Source organism: Micromys minutus, assembly GCF_963924665.1.
Source record: "Micromys minutus genome assembly, chromosome: 10".
Lineage (NCBI taxonomy): Eukaryota > Metazoa > Chordata > Mammalia > Rodentia > Muridae > Micromys > Micromys minutus.
In genome coordinates this window covers 20,043,123-20,064,521 of record NC_137979.1, presented here as the reverse complement: position 1 = coordinate 20,064,521, position 21,399 = coordinate 20,043,123, and the positions used below count along the sequence as shown (strand labels likewise).

General features: G+C 49.1%; 1 protein-coding gene across 1 annotated transcript in view; it reads left to right on the top strand.

Annotated features, from left to right (window-relative positions):
* Positions 1-21,399, top strand: part of NTN1 (netrin 1) — a 174,063-nt gene that overhangs the window by 117,516 nt on the left and 35,148 nt on the right. Inside the window, exons 4-5 of the mRNA XM_080924252.1 lie at positions 6,272-6,421; positions 9,286-9,339. Of these exons, the coding sequence (XP_080780378.1) occupies positions 6,272-6,421; positions 9,286-9,339 (204 nt within the window). The remainder of the gene's footprint in view (positions 1-6,271; positions 6,422-9,285; positions 9,340-21,399) is intronic.

Sequence of the window (21,399 nt, the reverse complement as noted above, 5' to 3'; positions counted from 1 at the left end):
GCTTTCCTCCACATTATGCTCCGTGCATTACAAGATGCCCGAGCAACCTTGTCCCTCTCTGGCATGTGCCTTCTCTTAGTTGCTCTGAAACCTCCTTTAGGAAATTTGAGAAGGAATGAGTGTTTCAACACTCCTTTGTGACCAACACATGCCCTCTACCTTATTCAACTTCTTAGCAGTAGGGGACAGGGTGTCCAGTCACACTGGACACATAAGCAAGAGGTATAGGCACATGGGAAGTCTTTGAACCTTGTTTTATCTGAAGATGCTGGCCCTGTTTCCATGGAGCCTTCTTTCTTTCCTGACCTTGAAGCATCTAGAGGTCAGTTGACCAACAGGTCCACAACCCTCCTTACCTCTCTGTTCTTTGTGAACCACATCCAGGTATACAACACAGTCTTGCTCAAAGCCCAGAATGGTGTACCCCTGTCCTAGCTAGGTTTCTAGTGCTGGGATGAACACCATGGACCAAAGCAACTTGGGGAAGAGTCTTTCATTCTACAGCTTACAGTCCTTATGAAGGGAAGTCAGGGCAGAGACTCCAGTAGGGCAAAAACCTAGAGCAGGGACAGAAGTAGACACCATGGCTCTCCATGGCTTGCTCAGCTTGTTTTTTTATACAACCCAGAACCACCTGCCCAGTGGTGGCACTACTCACATTGGACTTCTCCATCAGTAATAAAAATGTCCTAGGTTTTGCCATCAGGCTAATCTGATGGAGGCATTTTTTCAAATCTCTCTTCCTATACGGCCCTATCTTGTAAAAAGCTAACAGCCTGTCCCCTAAGAGGTTTGGGGGCAGGCAGCCCTTGTAAATGAGCCTTAGAGGTCTTGAAAGCCCTGTGGCTCTGCCATCAAACTATTCCTTGGGGAATCTTGAAGGTTCCTCATGTTCTCTGATAGGTCAGGGTCGTGATATTACAGGTAAAATAGCTTCTCTGCCTAGCATATTGCTTTATGCTCTGGGAGGCCTGAGAGATGGAAAAAAGGTTCTACCAAGCCCCTGGATTGGTGAGAGGTTCTACTAGCCCTTGGCTTTCTAGTACTATTTCTAGGACAAGAGTAGAAAATACTCCACCACTACCACCACCACCTACACACACACACACACACACACACACACACACACACACACACACATACACACACACACACTATGTCCTGGTTATAAGGCTGGATCCATTAAAATCTCTTGCTTGAAGATTTCACTTCTGACCTCACCTGGCCTCTAATGAACCTTGACCTCCTCCCACCCAAATGCACTCTCTACTCAGGCCTTTACTGGCCACCCTTTTAGAAATGGCAGCTAATATCCCCAGGTTTGTAGGAAATTGGAGCCAGGGACTCTAGGGATTATGGAAGCCCTAGTAAGTACCCAGTCAGTTTGCTAAGATCGTCCAGAGATGTGACCTACCACGGAGAAGGTTTCACTTCCTTAACAAAGGTGGCTACCGACTTCACCAGGGGAGCTAAGCTACACAAAGCTCTATGGGCTGATGGATAGCAGAGCCATCTTCTTTAAAGTCCAGGCACTGGCTTAGGAGAGGTAGCTTGTATGGGTGCGAAGCACAGGTGTGCTAGTCACCTTGAAACACCCGAACAAAGCACTGTGCACTTGCTGATTTAGACAACAGATAGTTCATCTCTCCCAGCTCTGGAGGTTTGGAAATCCAAGGTCAAGGTGCCAGCTGGTTCGATTCCCTTTGAGGGCCAAGAGGGAGGGATCTGCTTCAGGCCTTTCTCCTGGGCTTACAGATGGTTACCCTCATTCTGTGCATTTACACGGACTTTCCTCTATCGCCTCTTTGTACCTCATCCCCATCTCGTGTGAGGACACCTGTCATTGATTAGAACCTACTCCAGTGACCTATTTTTGCCATAATTACCTATTTAAAGGATTCATATTTGATGCATGGACACTTGGGGTTAGGACTTCAGGGTATGCATCCCAGGGGCTTGGCATGTGAGTCCATTCTTAACACAAGGCCAAAGCAGTAAGTTTTCTCAGCTCCTGGAGGCGTAGGGGACCAAGGCTGTGCTTGTTCTGTTTCCCAATTACAAAGGGACCAATGCTCAGCCAATGCCTCTCTTTCCCACAAGCCTGTGTTCTAGATTGATGCCTCTTGAGATTCCACTTGATCTCATTCCCTGGATCCAGGGTACTCAGGAGAGGTAAACAGATTTCCCATAGGAGCTCCAGAAGACGTCTAGCCGTGAGCTGCCGGAAGAGCCTGGTCTCTGCTTAAGCACACCCAATAAAAGGCAAGGGCCATACTTGGGTTTGGGAAGCCATTGGTCAGAACCAAGCATCTGCCACCTCACTATACCAGAGTTCTTGGAAGTCCCTTCCATTGGGAAGGTCCAGGCACAGTACTAGTAGGTGCTTGGATAGGGCACCCCGAAACACAAGCCCCACTCCCTGCCCCTGCCCAGGTCGCTGTGATGACCATGGGGTTAAGGTCTACACTCTAGATCTATGCAGACAAGACCCATAGTGGAGTATAAACTGCTGTCCTTACAGAGAAGCCACCTGTAGTTAAGGGAGAACGGGTTACTAATTCAGAGTCACTGGCAAGGACAGGAGAGGCCTGCCTCCTCTGTCATCTGTCTGAAACCATTTGAATTCTCTTGAGCAGTCTGTCCCTGTCTGCTGACCGAGCACAGACACAGGCCTGGGTTCTCTGCAGCCAGCTACACTCGTGGGAAACCTGATCCTGCCACATTCTCAGGGACCCACACTTCCTTCACATTCTCTCTTCATGGAAAAACTTCTGGTAGCCTATTTCCCATGAGCAGGTGCTGCCTGCCCTGTGTAGACTGTATGGAAGGGGTTGACTTCCCTGTAAAAACCGTGGCTAGCTTCCAGGGAAATGGGAGTCACCAGGAGGGCTTCCTGTGACAGAGGATGTTCCAGCCTGGGTCATGTTCTCAGAAAAATTAGGGAAGCTTTCTGTTCCCTCCTCATTGGAGCCCCAAAGTAAAGGGTTTCTTCCCTTTGCCTCATTCTTACTTTAAGCATCCTGCTGTGTGCTAGTCACTGTTTGAGGGTATGTATGTGTGAATCTCTGTGTGCTGTGCTTGTACCCATGTGTGTGACCTTTGTGTTTACAGGCTAAGGAGTCACAGCCTTTGACTTTCTCTTCCTAGGGTTCCAAGGCTTCCCTGGGTCCTGGCTCTCTGCCTCTGCCTCTGTCTCTGCCTCTCCCTCTCCAGTCCTTCCCTTGCTCCCTCCTCCTCCCTTCCTCCCCTCACCCCCAGAAAAGGCTGTTGGAAGTCTGTCTTTCCCTATAGTATTATTCAGGGTTCTCTAGAGGAACCAAACTTACAGAATGTGTGTGTGTGTGTGTGTGTGTGTGTGTGTGTGTGTGTGTGTGTGTGTGATTTATTAGAAACTGTATGGCCCACCTAGGAAAGGTCCAAGAATCTAGTAGTTACTGGTTCCATGAGGCTGGATGTCCCAGCTGGTCTTCAGTATATCTCAGGGTTTCTCCAATATATATCAGAATCCCAAAGAAGTGGGCTCTAATGCCAGTGGAGGAATGGACCTGCCCATGAGAGTAAAGGCGAGCAGGGAGGGATGGAGGAAGGGAGAGAGAGAGAGAGAGAGAGAGAGAGAGAGAGAGAGAGAGAGCTTTCTTCTTCCATGTCCTAATCTAGGCCACCAGCAGATGTGGCCAAGATTAAAGGTGGATCTTCCCACCTCAAAGGTCTGGGTTAGAAGTGGGTCTACCCACATTAAATGACTTGTTGAAGAAAAGAAATCCCTCACAGGTGTGCCCAGCTGTTTGGAATTTAGTTAATTCCAGAGGCGGTCAAGTTGACAGCTAAGAACAGCATCGCACCCCTATAGAGGACCTTACCACAAGAACATTGCCTCTTGCTATCTTTCCTTTTCACACCTAAAACCCTCCCTTCTTTGATCAGAGGGTGTAATTTGGGCCGTTCTCCCTCCCATCTGTGGGGGAAAGGTCTTACTCTGGGGCCATTTGTCTAGGGATTGAGAATAGATGAAGAGTGGATTTCTATTGGGTTGCATTTGACTGCATTTGGTGCTGGGCCACACTGTGGCCTCACGGTGCCTGAAAGAGGGCAGAGCTCATTTCCCTATGGAAGAGCCAGAAGTACAGAGGGGTGTACTTCTGGACATTCCCTCTCCTCAGGGCTCCAGATCCTTCCAGGTCTCAGCAACCTGTTGTCTTGTCCTCTGACAATCATACTGTTTCCACGGAATGTGTAAGAGAATGTGGGTGTGCTGGCATAGTCTGTATGAGACTTGATTGGTAGATCTCTGCTGGCAGATGCTCTGTTGGTGGCACGGCTTGGATGTGCTTCTTTAGTGACTTCTGGGCATAGATCTTGATTGGTATGGAGGTATATACCACACTGCTGCCTCAGTTAGACCAGGTGCATGGCTTTGCTTCCTACAGGATCTTGGGAGAAAGATTTGGAAACCCAACAGCAAGTTGTAGCTTACATCTAAGCTGATGATAAACCCCTAGGATAAGCTGACCATACAGAATTCGTCAGGTCCCTGGCCTTGCCAGCCAAGGTGGATGAGGTCTCAGCTTGCAGGGCTTAATGAATAGTCTTCCATGCTCCTCCACCCAGCGCTTGTGGCCAGCTCCTTCCAGTGTGAAGATGCTCTGGGCCAGTTACTGGTGTCTAGGGGTGATCTGGCTTATAATCTTCGGTGACCAAGAAACCTCTTGTGACCTTCTAAGGATCCACAAGTTACTGGCACGTAGCGTAGCTGAATTCCACCAGCTTCCAAGGAAGATGATCATGGTGTGAATCTGATTGCTAGTGGGCTTGCAGAGCAAGCCAGGAGAGGTCAGCTGGCACAAGAACCTGGCGTCCCCATCTGCCTGTGTCCCCACCTGTGGCTCATGACTTAATCTCATGCTGTGGCCAACTCTGCCCATATCACTCCTACCACAGGGAAAGGTCAAAGGTCCTTTGCAGTCATCTCTTCCTCTCTGTCACCCTTGCTACAGGCCATCAAGACTGGATCTTACTACTCACTTTTAAAAATGGTACAGACTTGGATCTAGGGTAGACCGATGAAGACAACGCCATGTTTCTCCATGGCTTTGTATGTTCTGACACCGCCAGGGCCAACACGTGTTTACATCGCTCTCCTTTCTGCGCACTGTAGACAGGCTGGCTCTAATGCACACATTTTCCTGATGTGCCTCATGGCCACTCCCAGGCTGGGGTCCCTAGGAAGAGGTTGCTTTCTAAGTGCCAACTGTACTGAGGAGGAACTTTTTACTTTAGCTCTTTTTGGAATCTCACTTCTCACTTATTTTCCTAGATGTTTTTGTCCCCTTTGGGGACAGTGACAAAGCAGCTTGGGGCATGAATTGAAGTGACTATAGATTGCGTTGCTGGGCCGCCCTGCCCTCCTGGGCTTCCTGCAGCAGGAACAGGCACAACATTGCCTCCTTTACCCTGTTCCTTCCCCAGCGAAGCCACAGTTCAGGCGCAGGTGGGCAGAACTGAGCAAGATGCCTGCAGGGGTAGATGTTGCCTGGAGCCTCGTGGTGGTGGCAGAGATCTCCCCCAAAGGTCAGGCTGTGTCTCAACTGCAACACAGTGAGGGAGCTATGGGATGCCTTTGGATGGGTAGCTGCCCACCAGAGCTCACTCTTCAAAACCAGGAGGGTCATAATCTTCATGTAGTGGCCTCTGGCCTCGCTTCACTCCCAGCCTGACCGTTCCATTCCCTGGAGGCCCCTAGGAAGTCCACTAGTTCAACAGTTTGGGTTTTAAGGTTAAGCGTTATACTGACCTAGAAGCCTGGGTTCTGGGCATCTGGCTGCTGAGCAAGTGGGGGCAGCATCCTAGGCACCTGCTTCCTTTGCCTCCCTCTGACCAGCATTCCTGAACTTCATCAGCTCCAGACCCTATTCCACCCTGGAACCCACAGAGATGTGAAAGAGAAGCCTCTACTTTTCAGTGCCGGTCCCCCTTCCATTGCTTGACATCATAATTGAGTATCCGCCCTCCTTCTGGGCTTCGAAGGTGCTCCCTGGCTCCCCTCTCCTATTCCTCAAGCTACCCTTTGAAGCAGGTCCATTTTGATTTTGGGTCCCCATTTCTTGGTAGGTAGGCAATCCATCTCAGAACTTGTAGAACATGTGCAAGCTTAGTTAGACCTACCTGTTCTTTTTCATTTTTCTTCTCTCTGGAGTAGGGTCTATGGGCCACACCACTGGGCAGGAAGGGAACTCGTTGCCTCTCTGATTCCTTCATTTTATGCTCTTCACAGCCTGTGATTGCCACCCTGTGGGTGCTGCCGGGAAGACCTGCAATCAGACCACTGGCCAGTGTCCCTGCAAGGATGGCGTGACGGGCATCACCTGCAACCGCTGTGCCAAAGGCTACCAGCAGAGCCGCTCCCCCATCGCCCCTTGCATCAGTACGTGTATCCACTCCTCCTGTCTGCCTGAGTGGGATGGGGGGGGACCCTCTGGGGACTGGTTGCTTATGTCCAGTGGGCTTAACTGTCACCAGTGGGCATTTCTTCATTCACTGGTGCTCAGCCAGATCCGGTGAGAGACTTCAGGATGGAAATTCCTTCAGAAGCAGCGATGTGTGTTAAAGCCAGACTGCCTATAGTTCTCAGTCCTACAAACACCGAGTGACTGGCTCCAGGCTGGACAGCAAGACTCCTCTCCAGCATGAGCCTGACCCCTACGTGGTACTTCCAGCCCAGACCTAGTGAGGATGGGGGCCTGGCACGGCTGCAGATTCAGAAAAGAGCAGACCAAAGCCTTGGGCCTTTGAGAGAAGCTACTTAGGTTCTTGTGCATGGCCCTTGTGGTCCCTATGAAGCTTTAAAGAACAGTGGGATTGAGGTCCCAAAGAGACATTACATAGATAGGCCGGTCACTCAGGCCTTGTCTCTGAAGGGTCTCTGTATTTCCATCTGCTAGGTCACCCTGATGTGACTCCTGGGCAGAAAGTGAGCTCTGGCTGGCAAGTCAGACCTAACCTAGGTCCAGCCTTACTCTGGTGATTCCTTGGCTAGGGCTGTCCAAGCCAAGAAGGGACGTCCAAGACAGAGGAGTAGGAAAGAGCCTCAGCAAACAAGCTAGAGTCCAAGAAACCAAGTGGTTTCTCTAGAGAGCAGGGAGCTGGCTGTGGCTGGTTTTTTTGCATGGCACAGTGCCTTGTACCTTTTTAATGATTTAAACAAAAATCAAAGGAAGGATACTATTTCAAGGCATAATAAAAAGCATATGGAGTCACCAGGTATGGTGGTGCGAGCTTGTAATCCCAGCACTTAGAAGGCAGAGGCAAGAAGATAGAAAGTTTGAGGCTAGCCTGGGCTACATACTGAGACCCCTCTATTAATTTTTTTTTTAAAGAACAAAAAGGGAAAGACATATTATCTGCATCTGCTTTTGCTTCATGACTTAGCTGCAGCAGAGACTATAACCCACAAAACCTGAAGTATTTACTACTCGGCTCCTTTCAGAAGTGGGTCGCTCTCAATTCCTGAGATTCTCAGAGTTCCTGAGTAGTCTTCATGGCTGATGAGTGATGGGGACTTAGAGCAGGCCCAAGAGGCATGGGGCCAGTGCCCGGAGTCCCTTCATGCTAGGAGCCACCTCTGATTCCTAGATGTTCCTCATGGAGGTCACATTCATCCCTGCCCCAAATAGGTCGGAAGCTTAGACAGCCCACGTCTCTCCTGTCCCTCTGAGTGTACTTATCTGTCCTACTACCTGTGGCCTCTGCTTCCAGAACAGGTCGGCTCTGTTGGTTCTGACAGCGATTCTGACCAGTTGTTCAATGGAAGTGCGCATGCCTAGAGCACCCCAGGCCTTGGGTTCACCCCAGCATTTGAAGGAAGGAATGGAAAGAAATCTTTCCCACTATGGCATCCAAACATGAGTCTCGCAGCCTATAGAAACCCTTTTTTTCTGCACACCATAAAGCTATGATACAAGCATTTAGAAAGCCAGGTGCCAGTCATATTTGGGCCTCTGGGGAACCTGTTCTGTCAGGGAGTAGCCTATGCCCCCTCCCCCCAGCTATCTGGTTGCTCAGAATGGCAAGAACTAATCCCCCAGGGGAAAGAACATCATGAAATGACCTTTCAAAGCCAGTGCCTGGGCCCTCTTACATGCTCTGTTCTTTCTGACTTGCTTTGGAAAAGAAAGGGCTGATGGCCAGTACAACCCCACCCTCCAAGACAGCAGATCTGACCCCCATTCTAGGATGCCCCAGGTGCTTGCATGGCCAGTGCCCTGTTTTGTCCCAGCTCAGGAAGACATGGGTCTTGTGTGCTCCTTCCCCTAGAGCACTGGGTCTCAACCTTCCTAACACCGAGACCCTTTAGCACAGATCCTCATGTTGTGATGACCCCAACCATAAAATTATCTAAGTTGCTGCTTCATAACTGCTATCTTATTGCTGTTATGAGTCATAACCTGACATGCAGGAGATCTGATATGTAGCCCCTGTGGGGTCACAACTCACAAATTGAGAACTGCTGCCCTAGAGGGACTTTGGACCCATGGTTTGGTCTTGACTAGAAAGAGGAAGCCCAAACCTTTGACAGCTGGTGGCCGAATCAATGGAGCTGACCAGCTGAACATCCTCAGCTTGCCGGAACACAGGGAAGAGTACGAGACGTACAAGGGATGAGCTGCTGTTCTAGGTAGAAGAAGACAGTGAAAATGAAGGCCATGACTTCATGAGCCCCGCCTCCTTCAGTCACATCCCATCCTACCGACTAACAAAAGGCCTTAGCCCATGTGAAGGGAGCCCTGGGGAATGAGGACCAGGCTGCAGATATCAAGGGCAGGTTCCCTCTCACCTGTTGAGTTAACCTTGTAGATGACCAAGGCCCAGACAGTCATATTGCAATGAACAGTGAGCCTGAGGAACCCCAGGGCGGGGCCAAGTTGAGGACCCTTGGACAGCAGCAGTGAGATGAACTGATGTCAGGTCCTGGGTACAAGATCAGCCCTGTGGACTGCCAGCCACTCCCACTGCCCCTACTCCTGAGCCTCTTTAACAGACATGATATCCCTTCCCAGGGGACAGGAGAACACGTTGATGTGCACAGAATCTCTAGGAACCTGCTGCCAGATTCCCTCTGCTCCCTTTCCCTCCCTTTTTGTTCCTTCGAGCTGAGCTATGCGGTGGGTATGGGGGAGGGAGGCTAAACATCGGACAGCATCCTCACCGAGACCCTTATCGTTCCAAGAACAAAAAATAATGGCTTTTCTCTCCCATTTGTCTCTCTTCCCTTTCCTGAACCTCATGAAGAGATTCCTGTAGCACCACCCACCACTGCAGCCAGCAGCGTGGAAGAACCTGAAGGTGAGACAATCCCCTTAGCTCTTTGCTTGTTACATTAGCTGTATAGTAGGGACATGAGTGGGGATGTGGGGTTAGGGGTGTGTGGAGAGGCCTAGACCCTTCTGTGACCCCCCCCCCCACTGCCAGATTGGCTATTTTGATTTCATGGTGCCCTCAACTGCTCTGAAGAAGAAACCACCAGGCACTTCATTATAACTCTCCTCCTAAGAATAAAGAGAGAGGATGTTTTAAGAGAACCGAGATCCAAGAACCCTGAAAGTGGAATTCTCCCTCCTTGCCCTTGTAGGTTAAGAAGCTGCCAGAACTTCACATATACTGGGCCAAGGACTCCTCGACTTCCTGGGTTTGGGGAGTGCAAGGGTAGAGTGGGGGCGCAGTGAGAGGAAGGAATACCTGGGTACTGGGTCATGGTCAGAATTCAGGGGCTCTGGGAAAATAATCTTTTTCATGTCCGCCTATTACCTGAAGACCCAGCCTCTCCTTTGTGACAAAGGTAGGTGCCAGCCACAGCTGCTGGCGGTGTCCATGATGTGTTCACCATGGCAGCCGTAGCTGTGTTCACACTGCAGCTGCCACAAGATGCTGTGTGTGCCCCCGGCTGCTACCTGAGTCCCCATGCCCACTGACAGATGCTCTTCTGTTATCGTTAAGAAAGCACACGTTTGAAAGGTTGCACCACCTACTTGGGAGAGTTCAGATAACTGGACTTCAGTAGTGTTTTGCTATGCACTGAGAGATACTCCTTGCCTTAGGATGGGGTGACGTCCTGGATAAGATTGTAAGTGAGAAATGCTGCAAAATGCAGTAAATATAACACCCAGTCCTCACACAGCTGAGCAATGAACTATCCTGGGGTGGGTGGGCATAGCTCTCTGTTGCTGCCCAGCATCCCAAGAGAAGGAACAGATCCAACCTCACCTCTTCGCAACACATTCAAAGCATGGTTGCTACTCAACGCCTGCTGTTTTCACGCTATAGAAAATCAAGACTGCTTTAGCATCAAAAAAAAAAAAACAAAAACAAACAAAAAAAACAAACAAAACAAAACTATTCTGAGAAAGGGGCCACTGGGCTTCTTGGTAGAGGAGAGGTTTTACACCCCTGGTTCAAGATACACAGGGAGCTTAGAGCCCCACGGGATGTGTGGCATGTTAGGGCCACACCTAGAGACCCTGGTCCCCCAGTAGGAGTGGTAATGAGTGGCAGAATGACATGAAGGTCCTCGTGTTGGTCTTGGAATTTTACCTTCTCTAGGTGACTCTTTAGGGAGCTGAGGGTGAGCTTGGACACTCAGGCAGTCACCTGACTCTAAATCTGGGGGAGAACTGCCTGTATCCTGGGAGCTCGAGAGAAAACAGACTCAGGACTTGACATCTATAGGCACAACAGCTGGCATGTAGGAAGACACATGCTGGAAAGTCCAAGATAACCTAGTCCTGGGCTGTTAGTTGAGGCTTCTAGTACCCTTGGTTGAACCCCTGGCAGGAAAGGATTAATAACAAGAACCAGGGACACCATCATGGGTGCCTGGGTGCTAGATGCCAGACTGTAGGTATGGAGGCTGAAATCTCCAGCTCATCACCCTTCACAGCCTTGTTCCAAAGGCCAGAAGCTGTTGTTTTCTATACTGACTTTTTAAAAAGGTTTTATTCATTTATTTATTTTATGTATATGAGTACACTGTAGCTGTCTTCAGACACACCAGAAGGAAGCATCAGACTCCATTTCAGATGGTTGTGAGCAATCAATCATGTGGTTGCTGGGAGTTGAACTTAGGACCTTTGGAAGAGCGGTCAGTGCTCTTAACCACTGAGCCATCTCTCTCCAGCCCCTATACTGACTTTTTAAAATTAAAAATCTGTTCTCCCCAGCTTCTTGAGGCAGGAGTATCATGTGTGTACAGTTTAAGGACAAGATGGGCAGCACAGAGAGACCCTGTCTCACAACAGCCACAAACAAAAGAACTCTTCTCTCTTGCTGAGAACAAGGATACTTAAACACACACACACACACACACACACACACACACACACACACACACACACAGGGGTTTTTTGGATTAAAAATTAAGTCAGATACTGAGTTCAGTTGAGCACATGCTCTCCTGATGGTTTAATCTCTAGGACTAATTAATTAATTAATTAAAATTAGGGGATAATAGTTTTGAACTTAGAAGATGTTACAGTGGACATTGGATTCTTTTATGTTTGTGTATATTTTGGTATGTGTGTGTGTGTGTGTGTGTGTGTGTGTGTGTGTATCATGTTGTATGGAGGCTTACAGTTGACCATAGGTTGGTTATGTTTTCAACTGCTCTGCACTGTATTTTTTTGAGACAGGGTCTCTTGTTACACTCAGAGTGCTTTACTTCTGGCTTGTCTAGCGAGCTGGTTTTACTAAGCATCCCCCATCTCTGCCCTCTGAGGGCTGGCATGAAAGGCAGCTGCCATGGCTACCCAACTTAACATGGTTCTGGGTATCCGAACTCAAAGGCTGTTCTCCATTGAGCCATCTCCTCAGCTCCAGAATTTTAATTCTGATTTTTTTTTTAAAGAACTTTATGCGTGTATGTGCACCTGCCGTCAGAGTCTAGAGCCAAGCACTCACTAATTGGCCTGGTTGGAATTGACCCTCCGGCACTGGTTGGAAACGGCCTAAAAGTGGGTGCCTGCATTCAACTTGGGTCCTCTGGGAGAGTGGCACATGGGTTTAACCACCTAGACATTTCTTTAGGCCCCAGATGTGATGACGAGGTGGCCATCTGACTAATCATAAGTGCCCATCACACATCTGTGTCAGCTCACCTGGCTGGACCGTGCAGAGACAGGATACACAGTTTGCACTGGGACAACAAGGACTTTAATGGTCTGTCTCCCGGGAGTTTTCCTGGCCCTTGCAACTTGACTTTGGGGTTCTTATAATTAGTTTTGGCTTTTTTTTGTAAAATCTTTAATACAAATGGGCAAATGTAATGGAGTGGAGGGCCCATGTGAAGCATCAGAAGGTTCTCTTGGCTGTAAGGGACAAAAGCCTAAAACAGCCTGATGCTGGGGAATCAAGCGTGGAGCCAGGGGAATGCTCTACTCCAGCCTCATGTCTGAGCCACGCCCCACCCCTAAATTCCCGTAGACATCTTAGCAGTCTTTCCTTAACTAATTACCTTTCCTGACTCCATTGGGTTTTGTGACTGTGGTTTCTTCATCCAGAGCCATAGCAAATATGACTGACCATGAACCATTCCAGTGCTTTTCCTGAGGAAGGAGTGGGAAAGCAGGTGTCTGGGACCTGGAGCAATGCCTGAAGCCTCAGCCTAGTCTTTGCAGCCTGCCCTGCAGGCTCTGCCAAGCGGGCACCATTGCTAAGACTCTGGGGCTGGCCTTTGTGATGACTAAGTGACCTATGGCACAGAGCCTGGCTGGCTAAGCCAAGACATTGAGCTGGAGGCTGGGAGGCACTTCGGAAGTGGGGTCCTGGGGCTGGGTACTTCCAAACTATGCATGGGCACAGTGAGTAAAGACCGTTCCAGACCACCTCTGGAAACTCATAGTCCACATCATAGAGGAGAATTAATAAACCGTGGGTTTATTCTCTAAGCTGAGGGATGAAAACTTCACCCGGAACTCAAGCCCTTGGAGAGCCAGCTTCCTTGGAGAATTCTCTTTACTGCTCCCAGGCAAGGTGATAGAGTTGGCCTGGGACACATCTATAACGGGGGTAGAGGGCCTCCACTCCTGTGGCTGGAAGAGGAGTGGCTGCCCTGTGGGAGCTCTAGGCAGTGTTTTGACCTGCAGTGATTTGCTTTTAGGGGGTAACTTGGGCGAGTGGGAGGAGCTTGGGTTTGGAGTTAGGCAATTGCCAGGGTCCTCATTGGCTCTGAGGGTATTGCTGCTTGGACTGTGATTAAACAGGAAGGTGTGGGCCCTGTGCTCTTTCCCTATGCCCCTGGGCAGGAAGAACCCTTTGCTTCTGCTAGAGCTTCCTCTTCTGCAGAAACACCTGCTCACTTCCTGCTGTCTCTGACAGGCAGCTTCACTTATAATTCTTGAGGCAGGGGGGCCACAGTGGTAGATATGCCTTGACTTGGCTCATTTGCGGGGTGTGTTGCTTCCCTTGGAGGTCCTTCCTGCCTGTGGCTAGCTTCAGGATGCCCATTAGGAATCCTTGAGGCTTGAGTAGGGAAGACATGCAGGGTTGACTCAAGAGCCCAAGAGAGCCCTCCACATCTGCACCATGGACCCTCCCGCAGAGCCGGTAAACCCTGTATCATCGAAGGGTAACCTTTGCTGGCCTTTCTCATTTTCAAAGTTCAGCCACTGCATGGCAGCTAGCCCTGGGTTAAGGTCCAAGAGTGAGAAGCTAGCCACCCCTGGGTTCCCCAGCTGCCTTTTCATAACTTCTGCCATATTTAGGGCCTTCTGTGGGCTCTTTGCTACTAAAGTGGCCCTGGGGTGGAGCCAGGTGGCTTTCTAGGGTACCAGGTAGCCTTTCAGGGGATCCCAGAGAGACCTTACAGCTGGGATGCTGGAGGACACTGCCCATAATGCCAGCACTGGGGGAGGGGTGGGCCTCCAATCTTTTACTAAAGAAAATGAGTTGAGATTTGCAGTGTGGGCCAGCCTGGGCTCAGAGCCACAAGACCCCACTGATCTGAGATCTCTTGCCATTTCCTTCTCTGTGTAACTTATACTGTGAATCCTGTTGCAAGTGTTTGTGGGATTACATGGCAGGCACTGTTGATTCAAGGGTGGACACGCAACAGGAATTAAAAACCACAAAAGCATCTGGGTTTGGGAGGCATTGGCCTGTAATCCTGCTATCTGGGATCCTGAGACAGGAAGATCACAATTTAAGATCTGCTTGGTCCGTAGATCAAGGCCAAAGCCAGTTTGAACAAACAAGGGAGACCCTGTCTCAAAGTGGGAATGTGAACGGTGAGCCGAGCATAAGGCACAGTGGTTAGTGCTCAGCTCCTGCCGGCCTTTCTGTCCAGCCGGGCGGAATGGGGGCAGAGCGCCACCATTTTTGCAATACTGGAACAGAATTTTAATTGGAGGAGTGACAGAATGCCAAGCCCAAAAAAAAAAAAAAAAAAAAAAAAAAAAAGTGAAGCAACAAGGGTGTGGGTGGGTAGATGTTTGGGACAGACACCGAGGAGCAAAAGGAAGTGGAGGTTCGTGCCATGTTAGGGAGAGCAAACTGTCAAAATGTCAGTTCTCCCAGAAGTGAGCCATTAGATTTAGCATAACTCTGGCCACAGCCTCCATTAGATGGGGCAGGATTCTAAAGTTCAGCCAGGGGAAAGAAAATCAATGTGTTGGAAGAAAAGCCAAAATGTTTTTTTTTTTTTTAAGGTGACTAATGAGGGTAATTAGTTCTACTGGATAGTCTAAAATATTATAAGTGGCGCATTTAAACAAGTGTGGCATAGGAATGGAGGGGTGCCCAGAGGGGCTTGGTACCAGGGCAGTGTGTAACTACAGATGAGAGAGGCAGCCAGCAAGTGCTGCTGGGAACGCTAGCGGCTTATGTGCCAACAAGCTTCGAGTCCCAGATCCTGTGGGGTATCTGCAGATCGATAGAGAGCTGCAAATCATCAATGAGTCTAATAATCTAAAATAAGATGTCTGTCTGTATGACATTATCCACACATGGGTACATGTTCATCAGTGTGATCTCGGGGCAAAAAACACATCTGAGATAGGACCCCAAAACCCAGGAATTGTCGAGGGAAAGGTTTTGTAGATATACAGGAAAAAAAACTCCTGTACTCTCTCTAAGCAAAAATAAAAGGCAAACTTGAAGCTCAGAAAGCTATTGTGATGTAGGTTACAAAGGGTCAAAATCCTCAACAAATGAAAAAACATTTATGACTCAACAAGAGATCCTGACCTGAAATTGAGTTGTAGAAGTGAACTAGAAACTCAGAGAATTTGCACCAATGGCAATGAGTACAGGAAGTATTCTGCTTATATGACAGTGCTACCAAGAGTATCATCTTTAAAACTCTCTAGATATAGTACTTATGTGCAAGGGGTGTGGAGGATTCGAATCCAGGACCCTGCACATTACAGGGGAATGCTCTGCTAGTAAGCTATCTCCCTAACCTTAAAAAAAAAAGTTTCTTAAGATTTAATTTTTAAAATAATTTACATGGATATGTGTGAGTTTATATGCACCATGCATGTGCAGGAGAATCCAGAAGAAGGCATCAGATCCCTCAGGCCATGATTGTTAACTACCATATGGATGCTGGTTTCCCGCTACTCTATAAGAGTACCAAGTACATTTAACCACTGAGTCATCTCCAGACACTGACCCCTTTTTAGTTGGAGATAGGGTCTGACTAAATTGCCCAGTCTGGCCTTGAACTTTCTTCTCCTCCTGACTTCACCACCTGAATAGCTGGGATTATAGGCCCGACACACCAGACCTGGGAGATCTGACAGTATTTAGGAGATAAAAAGCAGTCCCCAATGTTGAGAAGGGTTGGAGAGACAGGCACTGGTACATTTAGTACTGGAGGAGTAATCTTTACCTCTTAGGAAGGGGGACTGGACAGGATATGACATACCTCTGACCTTAGGCTCACTTCTGCCTAAGGAAACACTAGTGTTTAGTAGAGTTGGCATCAGAGAGGATGATTACCACCTGGTTGGTAGTGACCAAAGAGTAGCCTACATGCCTGTCGTGTTTTTTGAGACAGGCTTTTGCTGTGTGTCCTTGGCTGGCCTGGAACTCAACTTGATACATAGATGAGGTTGACCTTGACCTTGGAGTAGTCTTTCTGTATCTATCTGCCTTAGCACTGGGGCTGCAGGTACATACCAGAGCATCCAGCTTGAAGCAGCCAGCAGTTACTCGGTGTAGTTTGCCTGTAGGACATGTGAATGGAGAGATACTTGTGTCCGCTGCAAGTGACAGAGGCAGGCTGCACAGCACACTGCACGTCCAGAGCCATCCTTGGTGCAGAGACCGGTTTATAGAGTGTTCTGATTAAATCATTTCATTATGTCTGTGTATTTCACTGCTTCTCAACCAGGGGCTCTTCTGTCCCCAGGGGACATTTGGCACTGTCTGGAGACATTTTCAATTGTCACAACTGGGGGTAGGGCGCCACAGGCATCTCATGGATGCAGGCTGCCAGACACCCCACATACGTGGGACAACCCCACAACAAAGAGTGAGCCGTCCCTCCAGGCTGACAGCACCAGGCTTCAGAAAGCCTGGTGTATTTATACAGTACAAGCCCCATGTGTTCTCTGCACATTTGCTGAGAGAGGCCAGTCTTCCCGGACGGACCGCTCCCTCATTAGCTATATAGCCCACTGTACGATGGGGCTGAGGAGTGGGAAAGACCAGGACATTAAGCCAGCAGACATTTTTGTGGGATTGTGTTTAGCTGTTTGCCTGATCTGGGTTTGGTTCTCCCCCTCCCCCCCGCATGCTAAAATTCATCTTTAGAAAAAGTTGTCTTGGGTTTCACTACAAATTAATGTGACTTAATGCATTAAACATTTTTTACATTTATTTTTGCTTATGTATTTACCCTGGCAAGAGTGCCGAGGTCAAAGGTCAGTTTGCAGGAGTTAGCTCTTTCCTTCTGCCAGGTGGGTCCCTGGGGATTGACCTCAGGTCTTGGAGCTTTACCCTCTCACTAGCCTTTGCTAATCTTCTTATTCTGAGAAATTTCACCGAAGTGGCAGGAATGAAGAACAGCAACCTTCTCCTCCCCTGGATAACAATTCCGTTCTGTTGTGTTTGTTTCAGCCTCCTCTTGCTTTACTGTTCTTTTTAAAGAAGTGTACTTTCAGTCCTGGTCTTGTGCGTGCGTGTCAAGCAAATGCTCTCCCCCGATACTGCACCCTCAGCCATACCTAAAGGCCTTTAAAAATATGTGGACATTATGACAGTCCATCCCCAAGCATTTCAAAGTGTACCTCTGAAAACACGTTTCTGACGCAAGGTCCATGTTCAGGAATTTCTTGGTTGTCCCCCAGATGTGTGGCGCAGCTGGGTTGCTTGTGGCTTCTTCATTAAGTCATTCTGTGATGATGTGGCCCACTAAGCATTGCATTTAGGAAGGGACCTGGGATGCTTTTGAGAATATAATGAGTGGGAAGTGTCACAGCCAGTGAACACTGCTGCTGCCTATGTGGTGCCTGATGTCACGAGTGACCCCATGAGCTCTTGAGGAGGAGGCCGTGCTGTGTCTAGCCTGAGCTCAGGCCAACCGCTGACCTTGGGGATGTGTAAGTTCTGAGTGTCCCTCACAGGGGCACCTCACAGAAAAATGTCCAGAGCTGTCTTGCATCACCTTGGTAAGTGTAGAGGGTTTAGAAGCTGAAAGAAAATTAACAATTTTTTTAAAGTATTTTAGCCATGCTTTTAAAAATGTGGGGTTGTTTTTTGTTTGTTTGTTTTGAGGTGCTAGTAGTAGATCTCTGGACAAGTTCTCTAACCCAATCATACTAGAGTTTCAGGCAGAGTTTCCACCCGAAACAGTAACTGGCTTTGGGCTGGGGTGCTTGTGGTAGTGGTGGGGGCCTTCCAAAAGGAAGTTGTGGAGCTTCTCGGGCAAGTGATGATAATTGGTTTCCCCTTGGGACAAAGCAGACTGACCCCATATGTATTATGGGATATATTATGTATTGGGTTGAACTTTGCAGACTGTTACTGTTGGGGATCCCCAAGTCGCATTTTGACATTGTGGGACTGTTTTTGGATGGCTTAAAATGGGGTCTTTTTCCTTTCCTCTTCTCTCTAGATTCCCTCCTAATTATTCTTTACTCTGAGGCTCTCTCTCTCTCTCTCTCTCTCTCTCTCTCTCTCTCTCTCTCTCTCTCTCACACACACAGCCTCCCTCCCTCTCCTTCTTCCTTCCCTCCAACCCCCACATCTCCCTGTCCACTGCCTTCCTTGTTCTCTTTGCTTTCCCTTGTCCCCTCCCTTCCCCCTCCCTGCCCTCCCCTTCTTGAGCCTGCAGAGAGGGCAGGGTGGAGGTCAAGCTGGGCATAAGCAAGGTTAGAAAGCATCTGTCCCCACCCCTGCTGCCAGGGTTCCCTGTCACCCTAAGCAGCACAGAGCAAATCACCCTATTGTTCTTCTGTCTCTGGGCCTTTGCAGGTGGAGCTATCCCCGCCCCAGAGAAGGACAAAGGGATGAGCTGGGAGGACAGAGGAGCAAGTGGGATAGAACATTTAGCCCTTCGTGGGTGTTCTTCTCTCTAGGACCCAAGCGGGGAGGGGGGTGGAGGGGCATGATGGGACAAATGGCAGGTGTCAGGGAAAGAAAGGATAGGAGGCTCTGGTACCATACCCCACATCCCACATCACAGGGATCTCACTGGCAGGGGCTGGTGGAATGATGTGCAGGCTTCAGAGTTGGCTAACCTGGGAAAGATGTTAGGGCATCTCAGGCCATGCCAGCCCGTACCTCTGTCTTGAGCTCTCAGACTTCTCGTGGGTACTGGGCTAGGCTGTTGCTGTCAGTGTTGCCTCTCAAAACCCCAACAGCCGGTAAAGCAGAATGGGTGCGTAAAATTCTCTCCAGCCCTGAGGCTGGAGCATGTTGGCTCCTCTGATTAAATACACTATCAGATATCAAACCACCTGTCTTAGTTAGGGTTTTATTGCTGTGAAGAGACACCATGACCACAGAGACTCTTATAAAGGCAAACATTTAATCGGGGCTAGCTTATAGCTTTAGAGGTTTAGTCCGTTATCATTATGGTGGGAAGCTTGGCAACATCCAGGCGGAGATGGTGGTGCTGGGGGAGCCACGAGTTCTCCATCTTGATCTGCTAGCAGCCAAGAGGACACTGTCTTCTGCAGGTAGCAGAAGGGGACTGTGTCTCATAGGCAGTCAGGAGACGTCTCATTTCACATTGGGTAGAGCTTGCTTGAGTACTAGGAGAACTCAAGCCCATGCCTACAGTGACACGCTTCCTCCAACAAAGCCACATCTACTCTAATAAGGCCACACCTCCTAGTAGTGCCACATCCTATGGCCAAGCATTGAAACACGTGAGTCTATGGGGGCCAGTCCTATTCAAACCTCTGTACCACCCCAAAAATAATGGTTGTAATAACTATCATCAGAGCCATCAAATCCACCCTTAAGAACCTGGCTATAAACATACTTGTCCTGGCCCTTGTGGAAGATTCTGAAAGATAATCCAGCCATGGGCCTTGTCCTCATGGAAGCCAGGGAGTTGAGCTAAATGACCTATTAAGTTCCCTTTCATCTCAAAATCCTGGACCAGTGCCAGATATGGTGGCATACACCTGTTATCTCAGCACTGGAGTGCCAGGGTAGAAGGATGGAGAATTCAAATTTGAAGCAGGACAGTGAGGTGAGTTCCAGGTTAGCCTGGGGGCCTTGTTGGAAGCCTGCTGTGGGTACTCTAAACTTCTGTCTCCCATGCTATGGGCAGCAGCTAGGCAGGGTCTGGCAGGCCAGGGCTGGCCTTATGTACCTAGGCAGAGTACCTGGAAGTGGCCCTTTAGGGGTTGGGTGAAGGTGAGTGTGGGGGATTTGCAAAGTGGGCAGATAGCAAGGGGACAAAAAGAAGGACTTGTTATCAGGTAGCCTTCCTCTGGTGTGCACAGCTCTTCAGACTGGAGAGGACAATGGGGCCCGAGGTCAGAAGGCTACAGATGCTCCATTCAGTGGCATGATGCTTACTCAGGCTGTCCCTTCCCCCCACCCCACCTCCTCTAAATTCCGAGGTGGTGAGAGAAAGAGAATCTGTTGGTGTGTCTGTGCTACAGTGTGCACGTGGGGTCAGAGGACAAGTCTGGTGAGCTGGCTCTTCCCTTCCCTCTATGGCGTGTTTTTTTCTCATTCATGCCATGCTAGCAGACCCATGAGCTTCCAGGACAGGAAGGGGTGCTGGGATTACAGGGGTGTGGTGTAGCCTCTGCTTCTGTACCTATGCTCTAAGAACTGGAGCCAAGCTCAGGCTTGCATACTGAGTGCCTTTGTCTACTGCGCCATTTTGCCAGCCACTTGGCTTCCCCCTGAGCCGGACATCTCTGCAACTCTCTCCCTTGGCTCTCAAAGGTCTAGATGTGACCATGTGCGATCATTCCCTTACTTCGGTTGCCAGCTTCTAGATGGGACCAAACAGATCACAGGCCTGTATTCATCCCGCACTTCAGATCAGACAGCATGGTGACCCCTTCCCTGATCCCTCCTTCAGAGAAGGCAGACTTTCCCAGAGTCTGGGACAAATGCTACCTATGCTGTTTAATGGTCTCTGCTTAGAAGCAGGGTCCAATATGGTGGCACACACCTGTGATCCCATGGGATAGGATAGGGATCAAAAGTTCCAGGCCCGCCTAGGCTAGGTAGTGAGACTCCAAAACAAAAGTACATTTGAGGATCAAAGAAAGGAGAAACAACCCGTGAAGGGACATCTGAGTGGACGTGTGGCAGTAGGGCGCACTTGTCCACTCTCTCTCCAGAGGTGCGGATCCCTTCCTAATCCTGACATCAAGGCATCGTGCTGGCAGTTTGAGATTTAATATCCTGGAGTTATTCACACGTTGGAAATGAGCAAACAGATGGTTTGCTTTCCCTCTCACAGTGTTGCTAGCTACTCCACGTTCTGTTCATCAGTACCCGGTGGGAGCAGAACTCAGGAAGCTCATAGCAGGAAAAGCCAAGAGACAGACAGGTCAGCGATATGCCTTCCGTATTTGATAGATGGAAGGCTGTGTCTGTCCTAGAGGAGGGCGGAGGTCACATGGGAGACTGACAGTTTACAGTCAGCCTGGTTTCCTTGCAGGGAGAGATGGAAGCAGAGAATGACTTATACCTCCCCCGCCCCCTACAATGACTTTCCAAGAAAGCAGCACCAAGATTTTTTTTAAGTTATACTTTATGTGTCTTTCTCATTCCTATTTTATGTATATGAGTACTTTGTTTGCATGTATGAATGTGCCAAATGGCTGGTCAGACAAGAGCATTGGATCCCCTGGAACTGGAGTTGTAGACAATTGTGAGCTGTCATGTGGGTGCTGGGAATGGACCCTGGTCTTCTGCAATAGCAGCTAGTGT